The sequence below is a fragment of the Protobothrops mucrosquamatus genome, unplaced genomic scaffold (assembly GCF_001527695.2).
Source record: "Protobothrops mucrosquamatus isolate PMUCROS unplaced genomic scaffold, P.Mucros_1.0 scaffold45, whole genome shotgun sequence".
In the NCBI taxonomy this organism is placed as follows: Eukaryota; Metazoa; Chordata; class Lepidosauria; order Squamata; family Viperidae; genus Protobothrops; species Protobothrops mucrosquamatus.
This window is the reverse complement of record NW_015386427.1, coordinates 2,389,830-2,407,178: the sequence shown is the minus strand read 5'-3', so window position 1 is coordinate 2,407,178 and position 17,349 is coordinate 2,389,830. Positions and strand designations below refer to the sequence as shown.

Here is a 17,349-nt window from a genome sequence, read left to right as displayed (position 1 = left end):
TCTTAGAGTAGAACCAAATCTTATCTAGCCAGGTGAGATAGGAGAGATAGATCCACTTATGTCGCTTAAGTAGTAAGCCCTCACCTTAATAGTGCCATGGGGCAGTAGTATATTTAATTTAAGGAGACATTGATCAATCAAAGCAGTAGTTAATTTCCTCTAGAATATTTCATGAATTATTGAAACAAAGGCCGTCCTTTGTTTATAAAATCTATAAAGCTATCATAAAGCTAAAAAAAGGAGTTCCTGAGGATTTTATCTGCTAATCATTGCCAACTATAGGTAACATAAAAGGCAAATTGAAATATTTCTCAATGAGATTGTGCAATAGGATCTATTGGTCTGTCTGAACTAACCATATCTGAGACTAGATCCAAGATGTTATCAAGGCTATCCAGTCCAATCCACTCCAGCATCTATTTCCAATGAAAATCAACTTCCCTGTACTTCAAGTGTACTATGGTATTTATTTTCTTATGAAATAATTAGAACAATTCTTCAGCTATCTTCTAAATCACAGCACTTCAGATCTTTGAAGACTGCCATTATATTTCCTTGCAGTCTTCTCCTTATAAATGCTTTGCATTTGGTAGGTAACAGGCAAATTAAAGCCTATAATTCAGAAAAACCTTGCAATGTGGAAAAGATCTTGTTCTTCAACCCACTCCCGATATCTCCCTAGATCTGCAGAAAGAAGCTTCAGTGGGTGTTAGAAAGCATCCTTTTAAGTGAGTGTTTCTCAATCTCGGACCTTTTAAGATGTGTGGACTTCAGCTCCCAGAATCCTTCAGCGAATAAGCTGACTGGGCAATTCTGGGAAACGAACTCCCCATGTTAACGTTTTAAACTGGGAAACACCGTTTTAAGTTTTTCTCACAACTGAAGTTGCTCACTTATTCCCAGATCCTTACTCTATTGAATTATTTTTTACCTATATCCTCATTACAAAGATACATGTGATACGGTCCGTGTTTTTTACGTATACATTTTTACAATTTTACACCAACGTCATAGGAAGTGTAGATGCTCATTTTACCGATTGAGCTCTCTTTTGAATCTCCCGCGAACAAAAAAAAAAAATCGAGAAGAAATGAACATTGCGTCTTTCCCCACAATTTTTGCTATCCTGGGGCTCTCTCGCCTTATTGCGGTTACATTCACTTTCCTATATTTACTCCGTACAATATTTTAACTACTTAAAGATTAGGTTCGAAGTAAGTATTAAAAAAGGAAGAAAATCATACCACCGCGACACATACTAAACGCCGAGTTCTTTCATCTCTCTCGTTCTCCCTCTCGTGAGGGCAAACAAGGAAGGGCAAATGGCTACAATGGCTGCCACTGAGCATGTTCGGTGTCCCTGAGCATGCTCAGTAGTATCTGATGTTAAAAACTTGACGGGTAGCAGAGAAAGGGGCTCCGGCTAGGCCGGTTTGATTTTCGTCGCTGGGGTTCCGGGATTCCTGCACGCCATGGGGAAGAGGGATAACCGGGTGGTGCGTAAGCTAAGTCTCTCTCCTAGAGGCGCGATCGAAACGGCAAGGGTTTTGAAGAAGGGACATAGTCTTTCCTACTGGCCTGGGTGGGGATGAAGGACTCAGAGGGAGACGGTGGCTATGCGACCACCTTTGAAATTGGGGGGAGGAATAGCCAGTGTCTGTCACAGACATCCTGCAGACCTTTCCTCATTTCATTGACAAAAGGGGTGAGCTACTAAAAATAGTTCTGATTGTCATGGGCTTTGTAGTCGTTTGAATCGGAAGGGTGGGTGGCTGTGAGAGTTCTTTGGGGCTTTCCACATGAAACATTTCTCCCTCTGTCATGAAATCAAAGTAGTAAGTTGGGCCCTTCAATACATGGTGGATCTAGTGGGTTTTTCGTCTCAATTATGTGATCAGAATGAAAAGTAACCTGGTATTTTTTTTATAAGGATATTATCTGATCTTATATAAATATATGGAGTTTGCCTGTATGTTTCTCAGCATTAGGTCCTTAATTATAAAATAATCTCGAGTCCCAGTTTTTGTATTTCAAAACTTAAGTCCATTATTTTTTGTGTTTTTCATCTTGGTGGTTTTTTTTTTTGATTTTATGCTTAAAGATGATTTAATTATCACATCAAAATGTATAGATTGTTTAAGTAGACTTGAGTGACACATTATATATTGAGCAGTAAGATATTTCTAAAAGAGTAGTGGAAAGTTAAAAGTTTTCTAAGGCATCTGTCTATTTAGCTGTGCTTTTTAGAAAACAAAATGTGCTCATCCTTATTTCTCAGTTTGAAGAGACTATGTTCCCTGCTTTTGTTAAATTCCTAAGAATACACTGAAGATATAGAAATGATTAATTTGTCCTAAGTAAAAACTACATAGCACACTGAATGATGATTTGTTGTCGTTGGGAGTAGAAAAGCACTATCAAACTTTGTACACTGTCAGTGAAATGTTAAAACTGGGGGGAAGTTTTTTATTTCTCTCTGTGAATAACCTTTGTTTTCTGAATAAAGACAGGCAGTAATAAATCTATTATAAAACAGGCCACTTTAAGACAAAGATTTGTATGTTAATTTTATAAATGAGATATTATATAGACAGCCTGATGATTCATTTTGTATAAGTCAAATTCTGCCTAAAATCAAAACTTCAATTATTTATTTATACATTAGCTTACAAGGGTCACTTTCAGGCTATTTTATTTAAGCCAGAAAAAGATGATGAAAAAAATAAAAAATAGAAAGCAAAGAAATTCGCCAAAGAGATGTGTTTTTATTCACAGTTGGTTCTGAGCTTGATGTTTCAATTCTCTGATTGCTTACCAAGGCCCATAACACAATCCAGTTGGGTAGAATCCAGAAACAACCCATATTAAATGACTGGTAGTTCAAACATGCTGAAACAATAATGTCTATATTAAATAGTGAATGCCTTATGGTTAAAGAATAGAAAAAAGAGTGATTTCTTATAAGTTTCATGATAACCTGCTATTGAATCTGCAGTTAATAATATGCCCTAGATATGCATGCCTCAATATAAATATATGTTTCCCAGATTACATTTGCATACAATAGCTTCATTAATCATTAATATGCTAATAGTTCTTTTACTATTTTTTTAATTTAAAAATCCAGATTAAGAGATGGCAATATTGAATATTTTCTGTTCTTTTACTTTACTACAAACTGTTCTTTGATGAAGGTTTCTAATAATGAAAATATATGTTTTGGATTGCATGGGGAGGTAGGAAATATGTCAGAGATTTGAAAAGGTGGTAATGATAAATCTAGTGCAGTGATGGTGAACCTTTTAGAGACTGAGTGCCCAAACTGCAACCCAAACTCACTTATGTAGCTTCGAGTGCCAGGTGGGTGTGGCCCATTGGCTGGGTGTGGCCAATTGGGTGGTGTGGCCCATTGGGTGGGCATGGCTGCCATGGTAACGGCAGACTGTGTGGGACTAAAATGTTCAATCAATCAATTCTAACTTTGCAAGATCTTTTTTTTTCCTGCAAGAAGTTGAAATTGACTGATTGAACCTTTTTTTTTTTTTGCACATGGCAGCGGAGGCCTAAAGCGAAAAGGTTTTATAAAACCAGCTGAAGGCCTAGGACTGGGGCGATGGCATGCGTGCCCACAGAGAGGGCTCTGAGTGCCGCCTCTGGCACCCGTGCCATAGGTTCGCCACCACTGACCTAGTGGTTGTCTACATTCCTCTCATTTTATGCTATAATAAATTAATCATCTCTACCCCAACTTTCATTTCATATATAAAATACTTTATTTAATGAGGTCCATGTTTTAAATGTGTAACTAATTTTTAAAAGGTCATCAAAATTGATGTAATAACATAGTGAAAGATAAGGAAATGTAGGAACAATATTCATTCTCTTATATACCGTATTCTCTTAGCAAGCTTAGCGATAAATTTATTAGTCTTAATGGTATCATAAGAATATTTATTTTGTTGCTGTCCTCTCATAAGATGTTAAATATTACAGTATTAGATGATCCTCTGTGTTAGTTCCATTCAATTTTTCTTGAGCAGAATGATTTCCCAGAGTCCAATTGTACGCAGCTTTTGCTGAGGCAAATTAAAAGTAAGAAATATCCCAACATACTGCCTCCTCACCCCCAAATGCCATAACCATATGAGTATGTTTCATTAATCACTGAGAGTTATTTTTACTTATACAAATATATTACATTTTATTTATATATAAAAGTCTGACAGTAAATATATACCTTTAAATACTAGCTTTTTATAACCATTGGAGAGGAAGCTGGACACATCAAAAAGTGAAACTATCAAAATATGTTATCTCAACAATCGTTTTACAATACCTTGACAATTCTATCAAGTTGATAACTTACATAGATTGGCTAAATGACAATATTATATCATTTTTGAAAATTACCAGAAAAAAAGCTATTTTTAAGGGTTGCAAATTGGAGTAATTTAAGGTTCTCTCACTCTTTCTTTGTCGTATTTAAGGCATATATGAATCCCATAGCAATGGCTAGATCACGAGGTCCTGCTCCCTCTTCAGGACCTACAATACAAGACTACTTGAACAGACCAAGACCAACATGGTATGTCTGCAAATGACGACTTTGTTCCTTTTATAAGATTATACTCTATTAAGAAAAAGTAGTAGTAAAATTTGCCTTAATGTAATACTTGTGCCCCAAATTAATGGACTGGTTCGTGTATGACATTAAATCAGGAAAAGAAAAATGGAGTTTGAGGTCCACATGTGGACTTCCACCATCCACTTCTGGCTTCTGGAACTCATCCAAATATGGATAGGCTCAAAATTTGGGTGAGGTTTCACATTTTGTCTTTTAGGGCAAAATGAAACTCTTTAAGACTTACAAATGCTTTAAGGCTTTAACTGGCAGGTGAAAATCTTCAATCATGAAGTTTTAAAGGGTGAGGCTTAGCAATTTTATTCCAGATTAACTGTCTCCTGCAGTTTCCCCAAATGTGAGAAATTCAACTGCATAATTGTTGGTTGCCCAGAGTTGTGTACACAAGATGGGCAGCCATATAAAGTCAATAAATAAACAAAATTTCATCTCTTAAACTTATGATCCCACCCCTTAAGATTATCGGTTGCCCAGTTTTTGAATGTAGGTCTAGATGAGTTGCATAGAGCTTTGTGCACATTTCCATTTGATAGAAGTTGCATTCTTCATGAATGAAACCACAGTTGCATAAAACCACAGTTTCACTTGAGATGCACAAACAGAGAAAGAGAGCAAGTTTTCTTTCAGTTTCCTTAAGCCAAGATCTGCAGTGATGATGTTACATAGTTTGGTAATGTAAGGTCTAGAAAATCTAACCAAGGTCAGAGAGCATCAAGGATTCCTAAGATAATATTTTCAGATCTAAACTTTTGTATCAATTACAGATTATATATTTTTTCATTAAAGGGAAGAAGTAAAAGAACAACTAGAAAAGAAGAAGAAAGGTTCCAAGGCCTTAGCAGAATTTGAAGAAAGAATGAATGAGGTTTGTTATTTGAATAATGTAGGCATAAGCCTAGATTTTATATCTGTATTATTATTATTAATAATATAATGCTAATGAAATTTCAGTTTTATACTAAAGTACAGTTCAGTGTTAATTGCTTCTTATGCAGATACATCAAAAGATACTGATCCAGTGCAAACATGATTAGCAATAAGAACCAATGTTCTTTCATGTTAGAAATTAACTTTCAATGATTGCAAATCTAATCTAGCACATCCTAGATTAATAACAAGATGTGATTGGATATTCAGCGCTTAACAGTCAGTGATTGAATATTAGACATCTCAAGTACTTAATGTTGGCCATAAATGTTAGGCATATTAATCTACCAGATTAGCAAAGATAGTTTTAGCACAATTGTTAAAACCACATTGCTGTTCACAAAAATGCATGTTTTCTCCTATTCTTTCTGTGGCATCCAATAAATTATACGTAGGCTAGGTTGCAGTACTGACTACCTCTGTAATGAAGCCTAATAGTACAATCCTATTAAAAAGTAAAGAGGGGGCAGTGTATAAATTGTGTAAATAAATAATGGATTCAAAGGGAATTTTTTTGCAGAAGAATGACTATAGAATTCTAGTCTAATTGAAATAATTAATTCCCAACTCTAGAAATGGCTATTATGAGTTAGTGACCATAAAGGATACTTGAGAAATACTCATAATTGTTTCAATTGTTTTTCAGAACTGGAAAAAAGAACTGGAAAAACATAGAGAGAAATTGTTAAGTGGAAGTGAGAGCACTTCAAGAAAGAAAGAGGTAAATGCCCTCATATGTACCCTCCATGCGGAACTAGGGATTTGAAAATTTTGTGTTACAATAGTCTTTGCTTTAACTGCATTATTGTGGTTGTTGCTATAGAATGCACTTCAAAAATTTATTCAAACATATTAATGAAAAAAATTCTTTTTTTAGAAAAAGAAAAAAGAGAAGAAGAAATCCAGTAGGGTGAGCAAAGATTTCATTTATTTCTCAACACCTAAGACAGTTATATAGTTTATTTAAAGGAAAAAGGGTGATTTTTGGATTTTTACTATTAATGTTTAATATTGATTTTTAAATGCAGGTGATGCAGCTTTGGATGATATCCATAAATTTCAGGGGCACGGGTTAATTTATTCTGTTGACAAATTCTGCATCTCACAAATTTACGTTTTGTTGTCTTTGGTCAAGTTGTCTCCATCTTCCTCTTCCTCATCAAGCTCTGATTCTTCCAGCAGTTCATCTGATGTTGAAGATGAGGTAAGACTGAATTGTAACTTTTCATAATTTCGTATTCAAAATGGGTGTCTAAATGGAGGAGAAGCAGTGTCATTTTCATTGAAATGTCGGAAATCTTTTAAGGCAGGGGTCCCCAACCTTGGCCACTTTATGACTTGTGGAGTTCAACTCCCAGAATTCCTCAGCCAGCATGACTGGCTGAGGAATTCTGGGAGTTGAACTCCACAAATCATAAAGTGGCTAAGGTTGGGGATCCCTGTTTTAAGGAACTGGTTTTTTAAAGCCAACTGAAGGATGACATCGCTAAGTTTGTTGAGTAGTACCAGAGTCATTGTATTCATCCGCTGGCTGAGATGGGAGTAAATGTCTGTCACCTCTATTCTCTGAAAATCTGCTCCTGAGAATTAGAGGAAGATGAAACCATATCTTGTTTCCCCCTTTCATCTGTATTAACCTCTCATAATTGCTTATGAAAAAGCAAGGCACCCTCCATGTAGCTTAGGAAAGGGTACTCTTATGAAATCCCACTACCTCCTATGGATGCACTCAGAAGACTGGCGCCAAAAGTGAGAGAGAATGTATGTGTGTGTATCTATTCCTGATTCCCATCCCTTTCTTGAAAATATATTTAGTTCATTCATTTAATGGTTGACATTTATATAGAAGCTATTTTCTTGAGTGTGCTAAAATCCAAGCTTTTCTGTAACTTCTGTAACTGGATAACGTAGGAAGCTATTCACACCCATACATCAATGGAAGTGAAAGGGAGATGTATGAAAGGCTGAAGTATAGTTTTATTATTTTCTTTCCCCTCCTCTTTTGTGTGGGTGTTTGTACCTTGGATCTGCTGGATTGAGTTTTGTAGAAATTTTCTAAAAGATTTTTTACCTTCACATCAGAAACAACTTGTGCTATTTTTCAATAGAAAATAAAACAACTTAAGTGAATACCAGAAAAAATGAATAATTTTGTAGACAAAAAGGACAGTATTGAAATGAAACTCTCCTAGTACATGTACAGTATTAAACAGGCAGCTGAATTTCTAAAACGCCACGCATCATTGCTGAGGACTTCCTATTCCAGTAGACAAGTGTGGACAGTGTTTAAGCATCCTTACAAGACTGAATTTTTAGTAGAATGGAAAGATGCCTTGAACCATTGTAAAAAATAAACTCTCAGACTAGAATGATTTATTATATCACAAATCATTATGAATTAATAGCAGAACGGATTATTTTTTAGAGAAGTACTGTAAATTTGATTGGTTTCCCAGTCATGATTCTGGCATGCATATGTGATAGAAACCGGTATGGATCTCTTGAAGAAAAAAAATTGGAAGAATCTTGATGGAAACATTTGGTTAGTCAGAAAGATAAACATCCTCTCTCCTTATCAGTTCTCTGCCTTCTGATATTCCCTGGCAGAGAAGAAGTAGCAGCTGAGATTCTAATACAGAAGGTAACCATGGTAGTTCCAATCCCTTTTGGCTTTTCACAAGGCAGAATTGTGAAGGATGAAAAAAATTCCTGTTTGATCTTTACTAAAACAACTGTAATGTAACTCTTTGACATAAAGGTTGTATAAAAGGATATGAGGAGTAAAAGACTTAGGTGCTCTAGTTCAAATTGGTCAAAAACATGACTTCTCTGAGACCGATAGCTATTAATTAGGCAAGATTTGTTCATGAATCAGGACTTTTGATTTTTATTTTTATTTTGTAATTTAGTTGCTTTTCTGATAGATTGAAATCATAGTTCCAAAGTATGAAAAATTATATTTAGAATGTTTTGCCATTTATTTTTCATTGAAGTAATGTAGTAATTGATAAAAACAATTAAATTGAATTTCACTCTTTTTACTATTGGAATATAATGCCTGTTTAATTCAGAATGACTTATATTGAGCTTTTGAATAAACATTGCTTCCATTTAATTTCTAAAATTTTTATTTTAAGAATGTTTTTGAGCTTTATTTGTTTTTCTCTGAAATGTTTTTTCTTCATAGCTTTTGATCTTTGAATACAAGTCAATGAAATCAGAATATTAAAATGATATTTGATAAAAACTTATTAAACAAAGACATTATCTTGAATATATAGAAATGGGAAGGACAACATAAAATCCAGTTATTCCTGTGGCTAGTCATTAAAAATATGTGTTTATGCTTTATGTCTGAAATGTTTTAATCTGAACAAAATCTAATAATTTTCTTATCATATTCATGATTAGGATAAGAAACAAGGAAAAAAGAGAAAGAAAAAAAAATATTGCTCCCTACAGAAGTCATCTGAAAGCTCTAGTTCAAACTCTGATTCAGATAGCAAGGTAAAGTAAGAAAAATACTATCTTTACCTAATTTATGAATGAAACTTTTCACACTGATTAGAGTGCACTGGTAGCAGAAATGCATATGTGGAATATGAATGAAATTTGGATCTCTGTGCTTTGTTTTAAACTGGTGAAATGTTTGCTCTGCTGGCTCTATTGCAGTGATGGCGAACCTTTTAGAGACCGAGTGCCCAAACTGCAACCCAAAACCCACTTATGCATCATCGGGTGCCGGGTGGGTGTGGCCCATTGACTGGGTGTGGCCCATTGGGTGGGTGTGGCCCATTGGGTGGGCGTGGCTGTGGTGTAATGGCAGACTGGGTGGGACTAAAAAGTTCAATCAATCAATTCCAACTTTGCAAGATCTTTTTTTTCCCTGCGAGAAGTTGAAATTGACTGATTGATTGAACCTTTTTTTTTTTTTTGCACACGGTGGCGGAGGCCTAAAGCGAAAAGGTTTTATAAAACCCAGCTGAAGGCCTAGGACTGGGGCGACTGCACACGTGCCCACAGAGAAGGCTCTGAGTGCCGCCTCTGGCACCCGTGCCATAGGTTCGCCACCACTGCTCTATTGCAACAATAATACATATCTGTTTTATTTTTCATTGCAAGCTCTGTTTTGATTATTCCATTTCCAGAATACCAATTGCCATTACTTCTGCACTATTTGCTTATACAGACGCAAATTTAAGTGTACACTGTCATTAATGCTGTTTTTAATATCTACTTTTTTATTATTTAGGATAGCCTAAGAACTAAACGGACAAAGGAAGATTATGAAAGAGACAAGGTAAAACAGTTTCATAGTACTTTTAAAAATTCCTTGAAAATAAATTTGCAATTATAGAATAATTAAATGAAAATTCTTACTTGCTTAATTGTAAAAAAAACTCTGAAATTAATAGCTGTTTGGCATTAAAATTGCTGGTTGTTAGGCAAACTAATTCCAAAACCTGATCTGTTATATCAGTTGACCTCTAAGAATTTATTAATTTAATTTAATAAATATATTTTTATTATTATAGTTGGTCATACAATCAGCAATAAGTTTTGATTTTGTTCTTAAATAAATAAGATGAAATCATAGCTGCCAATCTTTTAGTTGGTGTTGGCCTTCATTTGCATCAAGTTCTTTTCAAGAACTTAGGTTGTCATAATGTATTGGCATAGTATATGTCCAGATCCAAGCAATATGGTCTTGTATAATTAGCAGATGAAAAATTTGTCAATATGCAGATTTTTTCAGCGTCATCCAAGGCTTTTTGGTAGGGCACTCAATGTCCCTGTAACTATTAGGACCATTACTGCTAGTTAAGCCATAATCTTCCAGTTTTGATTTTTGAATCTTGATACTTTGTAATCTTCTCCAATTCTTTGTCTTCTGTTTTATTGTTCCCTGGTATTGTCACATTAATTACCCGTACTTTTTCTTTTCAACCATAGTTAAATATGGTGTGTTATATGGCAAAAATGTATTTGTTTATATTTGGAAATCATTATGTTAGATAGCACAGTCGGCCAGATGTTTAGATTGGATTTGGCATTTTTATCAACTTATCAATCCTTCCCAAGGATCTGGGATAGGCAGATGTGTTTATTTGACAGTATTAAAGATACTGTTGCAGGATGTAAGCTATTCCAAGTAAAGGTGCCTTTTGCAATTGACTAATGGTGATTTTGTCAATGCTGATGGTATTCAAGTATGCTCCAGAGGTATGGGGATTGCACCCAAGGCACCTATTACTCTTGGTACTATCTTTGCTTTCTTTTGCCATAGTCATTCTACTTCTATTTGCAGGTATTTGTATTTTGTAATTTTCCCCAGTTGTTTCTCTTCTACTTTGTCTCCAGGTATTTTGATTTCATTATTCAGACACTTTAGTCTTTCTTATCAACAGTTGTTTATTGTTGATATTTTGTGGTGCTGTTATAAGTCTGCACAGTCTTCTTGCAACAGCTAACTAGGTGGTTACTGTTTTTCAGCTTCTTTGCAGAGGTAGTGTTTTGCGGTCTGTTACTATTTTCTGAATTCTGGCTGTGTATACATTTTTCTTAAGAGTTGGTCTTGTACAGCCAGAATCATTCCGTCTCTTCAATTTTCCTGCTCTTAGCTATTGCCAGGCTTTGTTGTTATTTACTTTGCCTGCTTTGTGTGCTTCTCTCTCTCCCCCCCCTTCTTCCCTCCCTCCCTCCCTCCCTCTGTGCTAGCCATGTAATACTTGTTGTGTCTCTTTTCTGTTCTTCAAAGTATTATGTAGTCAGTACATTAAGAAAAGAATAGATAACAAGATCTGGCAATAGTGAAGAACAAGAAAGTTGAAGAGAGAGGGGCTATTCTTTATCAGAGGAAATGTGATTTTTAAAGGTGACCATAATTAAATATTTTAATCTTACCTAGGATTCCAAAAGTCTTGTTAGGAAAAGAATAAAAGCAGATCATATGGAAGAATTATTGCCATCAGACTCTTCATTGGAATCGATTCAAACCGAGGAGGTCAGTTTAAATATAAAGCAAAGCATTTACATTATTTAAAAATGTTCACCAAGGTCTCCATTCATATGCATATGCAGAAATTTTGGTCCATTTTTCCCATATGTGCTGCTTCAGATGATTGTGAATTAAGAGACCCACAAAGATCTTTCCTACATAGTTCTTTCTAGACTGTAGAACTCCAAAATGTTGGCTGTGATGTTCCTGAAAAGTTTAGACATGACAGCAGGATTATAAAACACGAAATTGCCAGATAGTACAAAATAGCTATTGGAGAAGTAGTCCTTTTTTCCAAGTTATAATTAAGCAACATTTCTATTGTGATTGCTATTTCAGTTTTTCAGCCTTTTTGTAAAATGTGTATTCTGTGATTCTGCTTCTTCTTATTTAGGTACAAGCAAAAAAGAAGAAAAATAGTGAAGAAAAAGAGAAAAATGTAAGCTTATTTTTTCTGTCTAAGAATTTTAAACTCCATTTTTTTTATCAGCATGTATATATGCTGGGGCAACCTCCCTATTTCAATTGCTCTGAGTTTCTTGTGACTTTATAATAAAGTTCTAAGGGACCTTGGAGGCATCTAGTCCAACCCCCTAATCAGGGAGAAAACCCTATACCATTTCAGACAAATGGCTGTCCAGTCTCTTCTTAAAAACTTCCAGTGTTGGAGCATTCACTGCTTCTGGAGGCAGGTTGTTCCACTGGTTAATTGTTCTAATTATCAAGACATTTCTCCTTAGTTCTAGGTTGCTCCTCTCTTTAGTTAGTTTTCATCCGTTGCTTCTTGTCCTGCATTCAGGTGCTTTGGAGAATAGCTTGACTCCCTCTTCTTTGTGGCAGCCCCTGAGATTTTGGAACACTGCTATACTATATTTGATATTTACTATATGATATTTACTAAATACAATAGTCCTAAGCAGGTAATAAGATATAGGATGAATTAACAAATCAAATCAGATTGTTTAATATAATCTTGCTAATATCTCTTGGCAACAAATTATAAATTAGCTTTCTTGGATTTTTTTTCAAATTAATGAAATGTTATATGAGGAATTAAAGTTAGAACTTTATATATAAAGAAAAACAACTCTAGAGATAAATTTGTGGACAGTGTCTTCTGTAAACCTTCTAGTAGGGTGGTATTTGCTGTTCTTAACTTAGATGGGCTTATGATATTCGGTGGCTTTAATTAATCCTTTCCTTGAAAATGCATTTGGAGAGACAAAACTTGAATTGGAATCAGGTAGTTTCAGAATATAACAATCGTTTTTGGTATTTTCCTTTTTAAAGGATAAAACAAAAAAGCGGAAGAAACATAAGAAGCACAGCAAAAAGAAGAAAAAGAAAACAGCAAGTTCAAGCTCTCATCCAAAATACTTAAGTCAAGTTTTTCTTTCTCAAAAGTGCAATGAGACTATAGAGACTTGCAAATTGTGAAAATTATGATCAAATCTGCCAACTGCATGAGCTCTCCTGTATGTTAACAAATCTAGACATTCAGCTTGCCCAGTACCATTGGGCTGGAAATAGCCATTGTTGTTGCCTGATGCTTAATATACATATAGTACCCCTCTCTAGCCCTCCAGTAGCGGATAGGACATATTTGAAAGAAACCCTTCCCATGGTTTACATGATTGAGCGGTAGTGTAAAACTGGATGGATGCCAAAAGGTTTTGCCTACTTTATTCAGGGATATGTGCATGTGATTTGATATGCAGATGTCAATCAGTTTCATTGTTGTAATGAATGACGCAACTCCCTGTGGACAAAGATGCATCAGGAGGTCTGTATCTATAAACCAAAGTTGAATTTGGGTGTTTTATTTTAACAGACTATTAATAAAACTTAATTTTCTATTACAAAGACATTTGCAAAATTCCTCTACAGAATCAAATGTCATTTAGTAACTCCTGTGATATTTCATTTTTACTGATACCATTTTTGGAACAGGAATGTAGCATTAATATATACAAATATTACTTTTTTAGATATGTGTAATATAATTTTGTGCTTGTGTTTTTGAGTTGAAATTGTTAATTAGAGTACATAGTTTGATTTGACAAAAATAATACAGTTTTGCTAATATTTCCATGATATAAACTTTCCATGATATAAACTGCAATCTTTTTCTTTAAGAATTTAAGGGAAAATTTTCTGAGCATGCCCCATTAAAGTAAATGGAAGTGTGGAAGACCAGCTAGGCCAATAATTATAACTGAGCTGATTATGATAGCCTGCTATTATTTATTTATGTACGTAGTGGCCAAAATTGTGGAAACCTTTTGGGAAAAGTGTACATTTGAGGTTTGATGGCTAATAACACCACTTTTTTGGAGTAGTACCATAAAATTATATATCAATGGAAAGATAATTTAATCAAGAATGTAATGCATTAACTTTTATGAAGGATTTGCTATTAGAATAGCAGTTATAAAGAAGAAAAGTGAAACACAGAAAAAACAATATATACAAAAATTGCCACCATAGAAAAAATGAGATATACAAAAATTATCACCATAGAAAAAATGAGATATACAAAAATTATCACCATGTCAGTTAATACTTAGTTGGGTAACCTTTAGCATGAATTATGGTCTTACAACGTCTTCCCATGGAGTGAACCAAGTCCTTTAGTTCTGCATCTGTTATAATGTGAAACCAATATTGAATGATTGTTTCTATTAACTGGGTTTTATTGCTGGGTCGCTTCTGACTAACAAGTTTCTTTAGTTGGCTCCATAGATTTTCAATTGGGTTAAGGTCTGGGCTATTCCCAGGCCATTCCAGCAGTGGAATATGATTATCTTGAAGCCACTTTTTGCACACAGCAGCAACATGACATGGAGCTGAATCCTGTTGAAATATAAATGCTTCATTGTCTTGGAAAAGATCATGTGTGGAAGGCTCAAGTATTTCATTAATCTATTTTGGCCATTTATATTCTGCCCACACCTTTTGATGTCATACAGCCCCAGATCATAACACTGACTGGGTGTTTCACGGGACATGTAATGCAATCAGGATGCAAATCTTCTCCGATTCTTCTCCTTACGTATTTTATGCCATCACTAGCAAACAGGGAGATCTTGGTCTCATCACTCCAAATAATACTGTCCCATTGTTCCTCTGTCCAGGTAACATGGGTTTTAGCCCAGTTTAGTCCTTTCAACCTTTTTAAAAAAAAAATTTTTTATTGAATATACAGTTAAAAACAAAAACGACACAATGGACATGATAGAACTTCCCTGGTTTAAACAATACTATTAGTATTACCTTGTGAGAGAAAGAAAAAAGTTTCTCTACATTATAACAAAATATGCATATAAGATCTGTGAACTTTCTAGTAAGCGTTCTTTCAATCATATACATTATGGTTGAATAACTTCTAATTCTATCTTATAAAAAATACTGGTATAAAAATTTCTAAACTATCAACTTATCGATCAACATTCGTCCCAGCATGCCTCCTTGACTCTAGCCATTTATATACTTCATTCCAAATTTTGAAATAGTCTGTTTCAGTTTGATTTTTAAGCTCTAATGTTAACTTATCCATTTCAGCGCAGGATAGAATTTTATTTATTACTTCTTCTTCAGTAGGGGTTTCTTTTCTCTTCCATTTCTGAGCATAGGCTAGTCTCGCTGCAGTTAGAATGTGCAATACTAAATATAAAGATCCTTTGTTGAATTTATTCTTGGTAATCCCTAATAAAAAAGGTTTCTGGTTTTAATTCAATTTCTTGTGATAATATCTCTTCCAGCCAATTTTTTATCAGATGCCAAAATTCTTGGGCTTTTGGGCATTCCCATCACATGTGGTAGTAAGTCCCTGGTAATTTTCTACATTTCCAACGTATCAATGAGGATTTTTTGTTCCTTTTTGCTAGTCTTGTGGGAGGAAGATGCCACCTGTAGAACATCTTATATAGATTTTTTTTATAGGTGGTGGCTAACGTTAGCCTCCTATTCCTGTCCCATAATAGTTGCCAATTATCTAAATCGATACCATAGCCAAAATTTTTGCTCCAAATTAGCATTGTGTCTTTTACTTGTTCTTCTAGCATGTCTTGTTCTAATAAATATTGATATATCTTTTTTATCGTTTTATCTTCTGTACCTAGTAGGATTTTATCTGTTTATTCTAATTTTATCCCGGGTTCTTTTTTATCTTTTCTGTATCATGATTGTATTTGCAGATATGCCCACCATTCCAGCTCTATGCCATCTTCTAATAGTTTTCCCCTTGTTTTCAACTCTCCGTTCTCATCTAGAATGTCTTTATATGTGATTACCCTTCCTAGGTTCATAAATTTTGGGTGCACAAATATCTTCAATGTTGATATCCAATTGGGGATTTTCCTGTAGTTAGATTTTTTAATTTTAATTCACACATCTAATAGTGCCTGTCTAATATAGTGTTTCTGAAATTACTGATGTGCCTTGTGTTTCCCATCCCATAGTATTGCATGCCACTCTATCTGCATGTCATGGCCTTCTAATGCTAACAATCTCCTATTCCTTAGGTGTATCCATTCCTTTATCCAGGCAGATGTTGTTCCCTGATAGTATTTTTCCCAATTTGGGAGGCCGAATCCTCCTCTTTCCTTTACGTCTTGTAATAACTTGAATTCAATTCTCGGTTTTCTCCCTTTCCAAATAAATTTGGATATAATTTTGTTTAAATTTTCGAAGTCTTTGCCTAATTTAATCATTATGCATTGGAATAGAAAGAGTAATTTAGGAAGTACATTCATTTTAATTGTCGCGATTCTCCCCATAAAGGATAGGTGTAAGTTTTTCCATCTATCTATATCCACTGTGATTTGATCTTTAGTTTATTGTAATTTTCTCTTTTAAGTGTGGTGCATCTTGCCGTCAGTTGAATCCCCAGGTACCTTACTTTTTTAAATATTTGAATGTTATATTTTTTTTTGCTAGCTCATTTTCTTGTGATTTGGTCATATTCTTAACTAACATTTTGGGGTTTTTTTGTTAATCTTCAACCCCGCTACATCTCCATAGTTTTCCAGGACCTGTAATAGTCTTGAGCCAGACTCTAGGGGCTCTTCCAAAATAAAGACTAGATCATCTGCATAGGCCTATAATCTAAATATCTCTTTCTTAATTTCTAAGCCTTTAATCAGTTTATCTTCTCGAATTATTCTTGTTAAAAGTTCTAAAGAGAGTGCAAATAATAATGCTGATAGTGGGCAACCTTGTCTCATACCTTTTTGTATTTGGAAACTTTTTGTTAATTCTCCATTCATAATTACTTTTGCTTCTTGTTTAGAATAAATTACTTTGAACATGTTTATGAATCTTTCCCCAAATTTCATATGTTTAAGTTGGGTCAACATGAAATCCCATTTAACATTATCAAATGCTTTCTGCGCATCAACAAAGATCAATGCCATTTGTTTTTCTTTTTTTTTCAATATAAAATTTTATTGTTTTTATCATAAAAAAGAAAGAAATACATCACAGATATTACACAATGTTATATGCCATCCCCCCACCCCCCGGACTTCCCAAACCAAACCTAGGCTAATATTCAAATACAAGTAAACAAATATTAATATCTCTTAACTCCAAACTCTAAACTTAAACAATCCATCTCCTCCGTATTAATAAAAATTATTCATTTAATTAGTTCTTCAAATACACAAAATCTTTACCATTTCAGCAAGATAATTTAACACTATCCCTTACTTGTACGAAAAAAAAAAGAAAAAAGAAAAAAGTTCCCATCTTCCATAAAGTTAACAAGTTAATTCTGTCATTT

At 34.4% G+C, this 17,349-nt stretch overlaps 1 protein-coding gene and 1 non-coding gene across 2 annotated transcripts in view; both read left to right on the top strand.

Annotated features, from left to right (window-relative positions):
* The first annotated feature begins 1,365 nt into the window (after positions 1–1,365).
* Positions 1,366–17,349, top strand: part of FAM133B (family with sequence similarity 133 member B) — a 29,494-nt gene continuing 13,510 nt past the window's right edge. The window contains exons 1-11 of the mRNA XM_015811538.1: positions 1,366–1,496; positions 4,488–4,585; positions 5,429–5,507; positions 6,216–6,290; positions 6,447–6,479; positions 6,705–6,773; positions 8,981–9,076; positions 9,822–9,869; positions 11,478–11,573; positions 11,962–12,060; positions 12,858–12,917. Of these exons, the coding sequence (XP_015667024.1) occupies positions 1,473–1,496; positions 4,488–4,585; positions 5,429–5,507; positions 6,216–6,290; positions 6,447–6,479; positions 6,705–6,773; positions 8,981–9,076; positions 9,822–9,869; positions 11,478–11,573; positions 11,962–12,060; positions 12,858–12,917 (777 nt within the window). The 5' untranslated portion in view covers positions 1,366–1,472. The remainder of the gene's footprint in view (positions 1,497–4,487; positions 4,586–5,428; positions 5,508–6,215; positions 6,291–6,446; positions 6,480–6,704; positions 6,774–8,980; positions 9,077–9,821; positions 9,870–11,477; positions 11,574–11,961; positions 12,061–12,857; positions 12,918–17,349) is intronic.
* LOC114922293 lies at positions 4,880–5,036 on the top strand. The gene has a single exon (XR_003810371.1). It is a non-coding gene; the product is annotated as a U1 spliceosomal RNA (small nuclear RNA).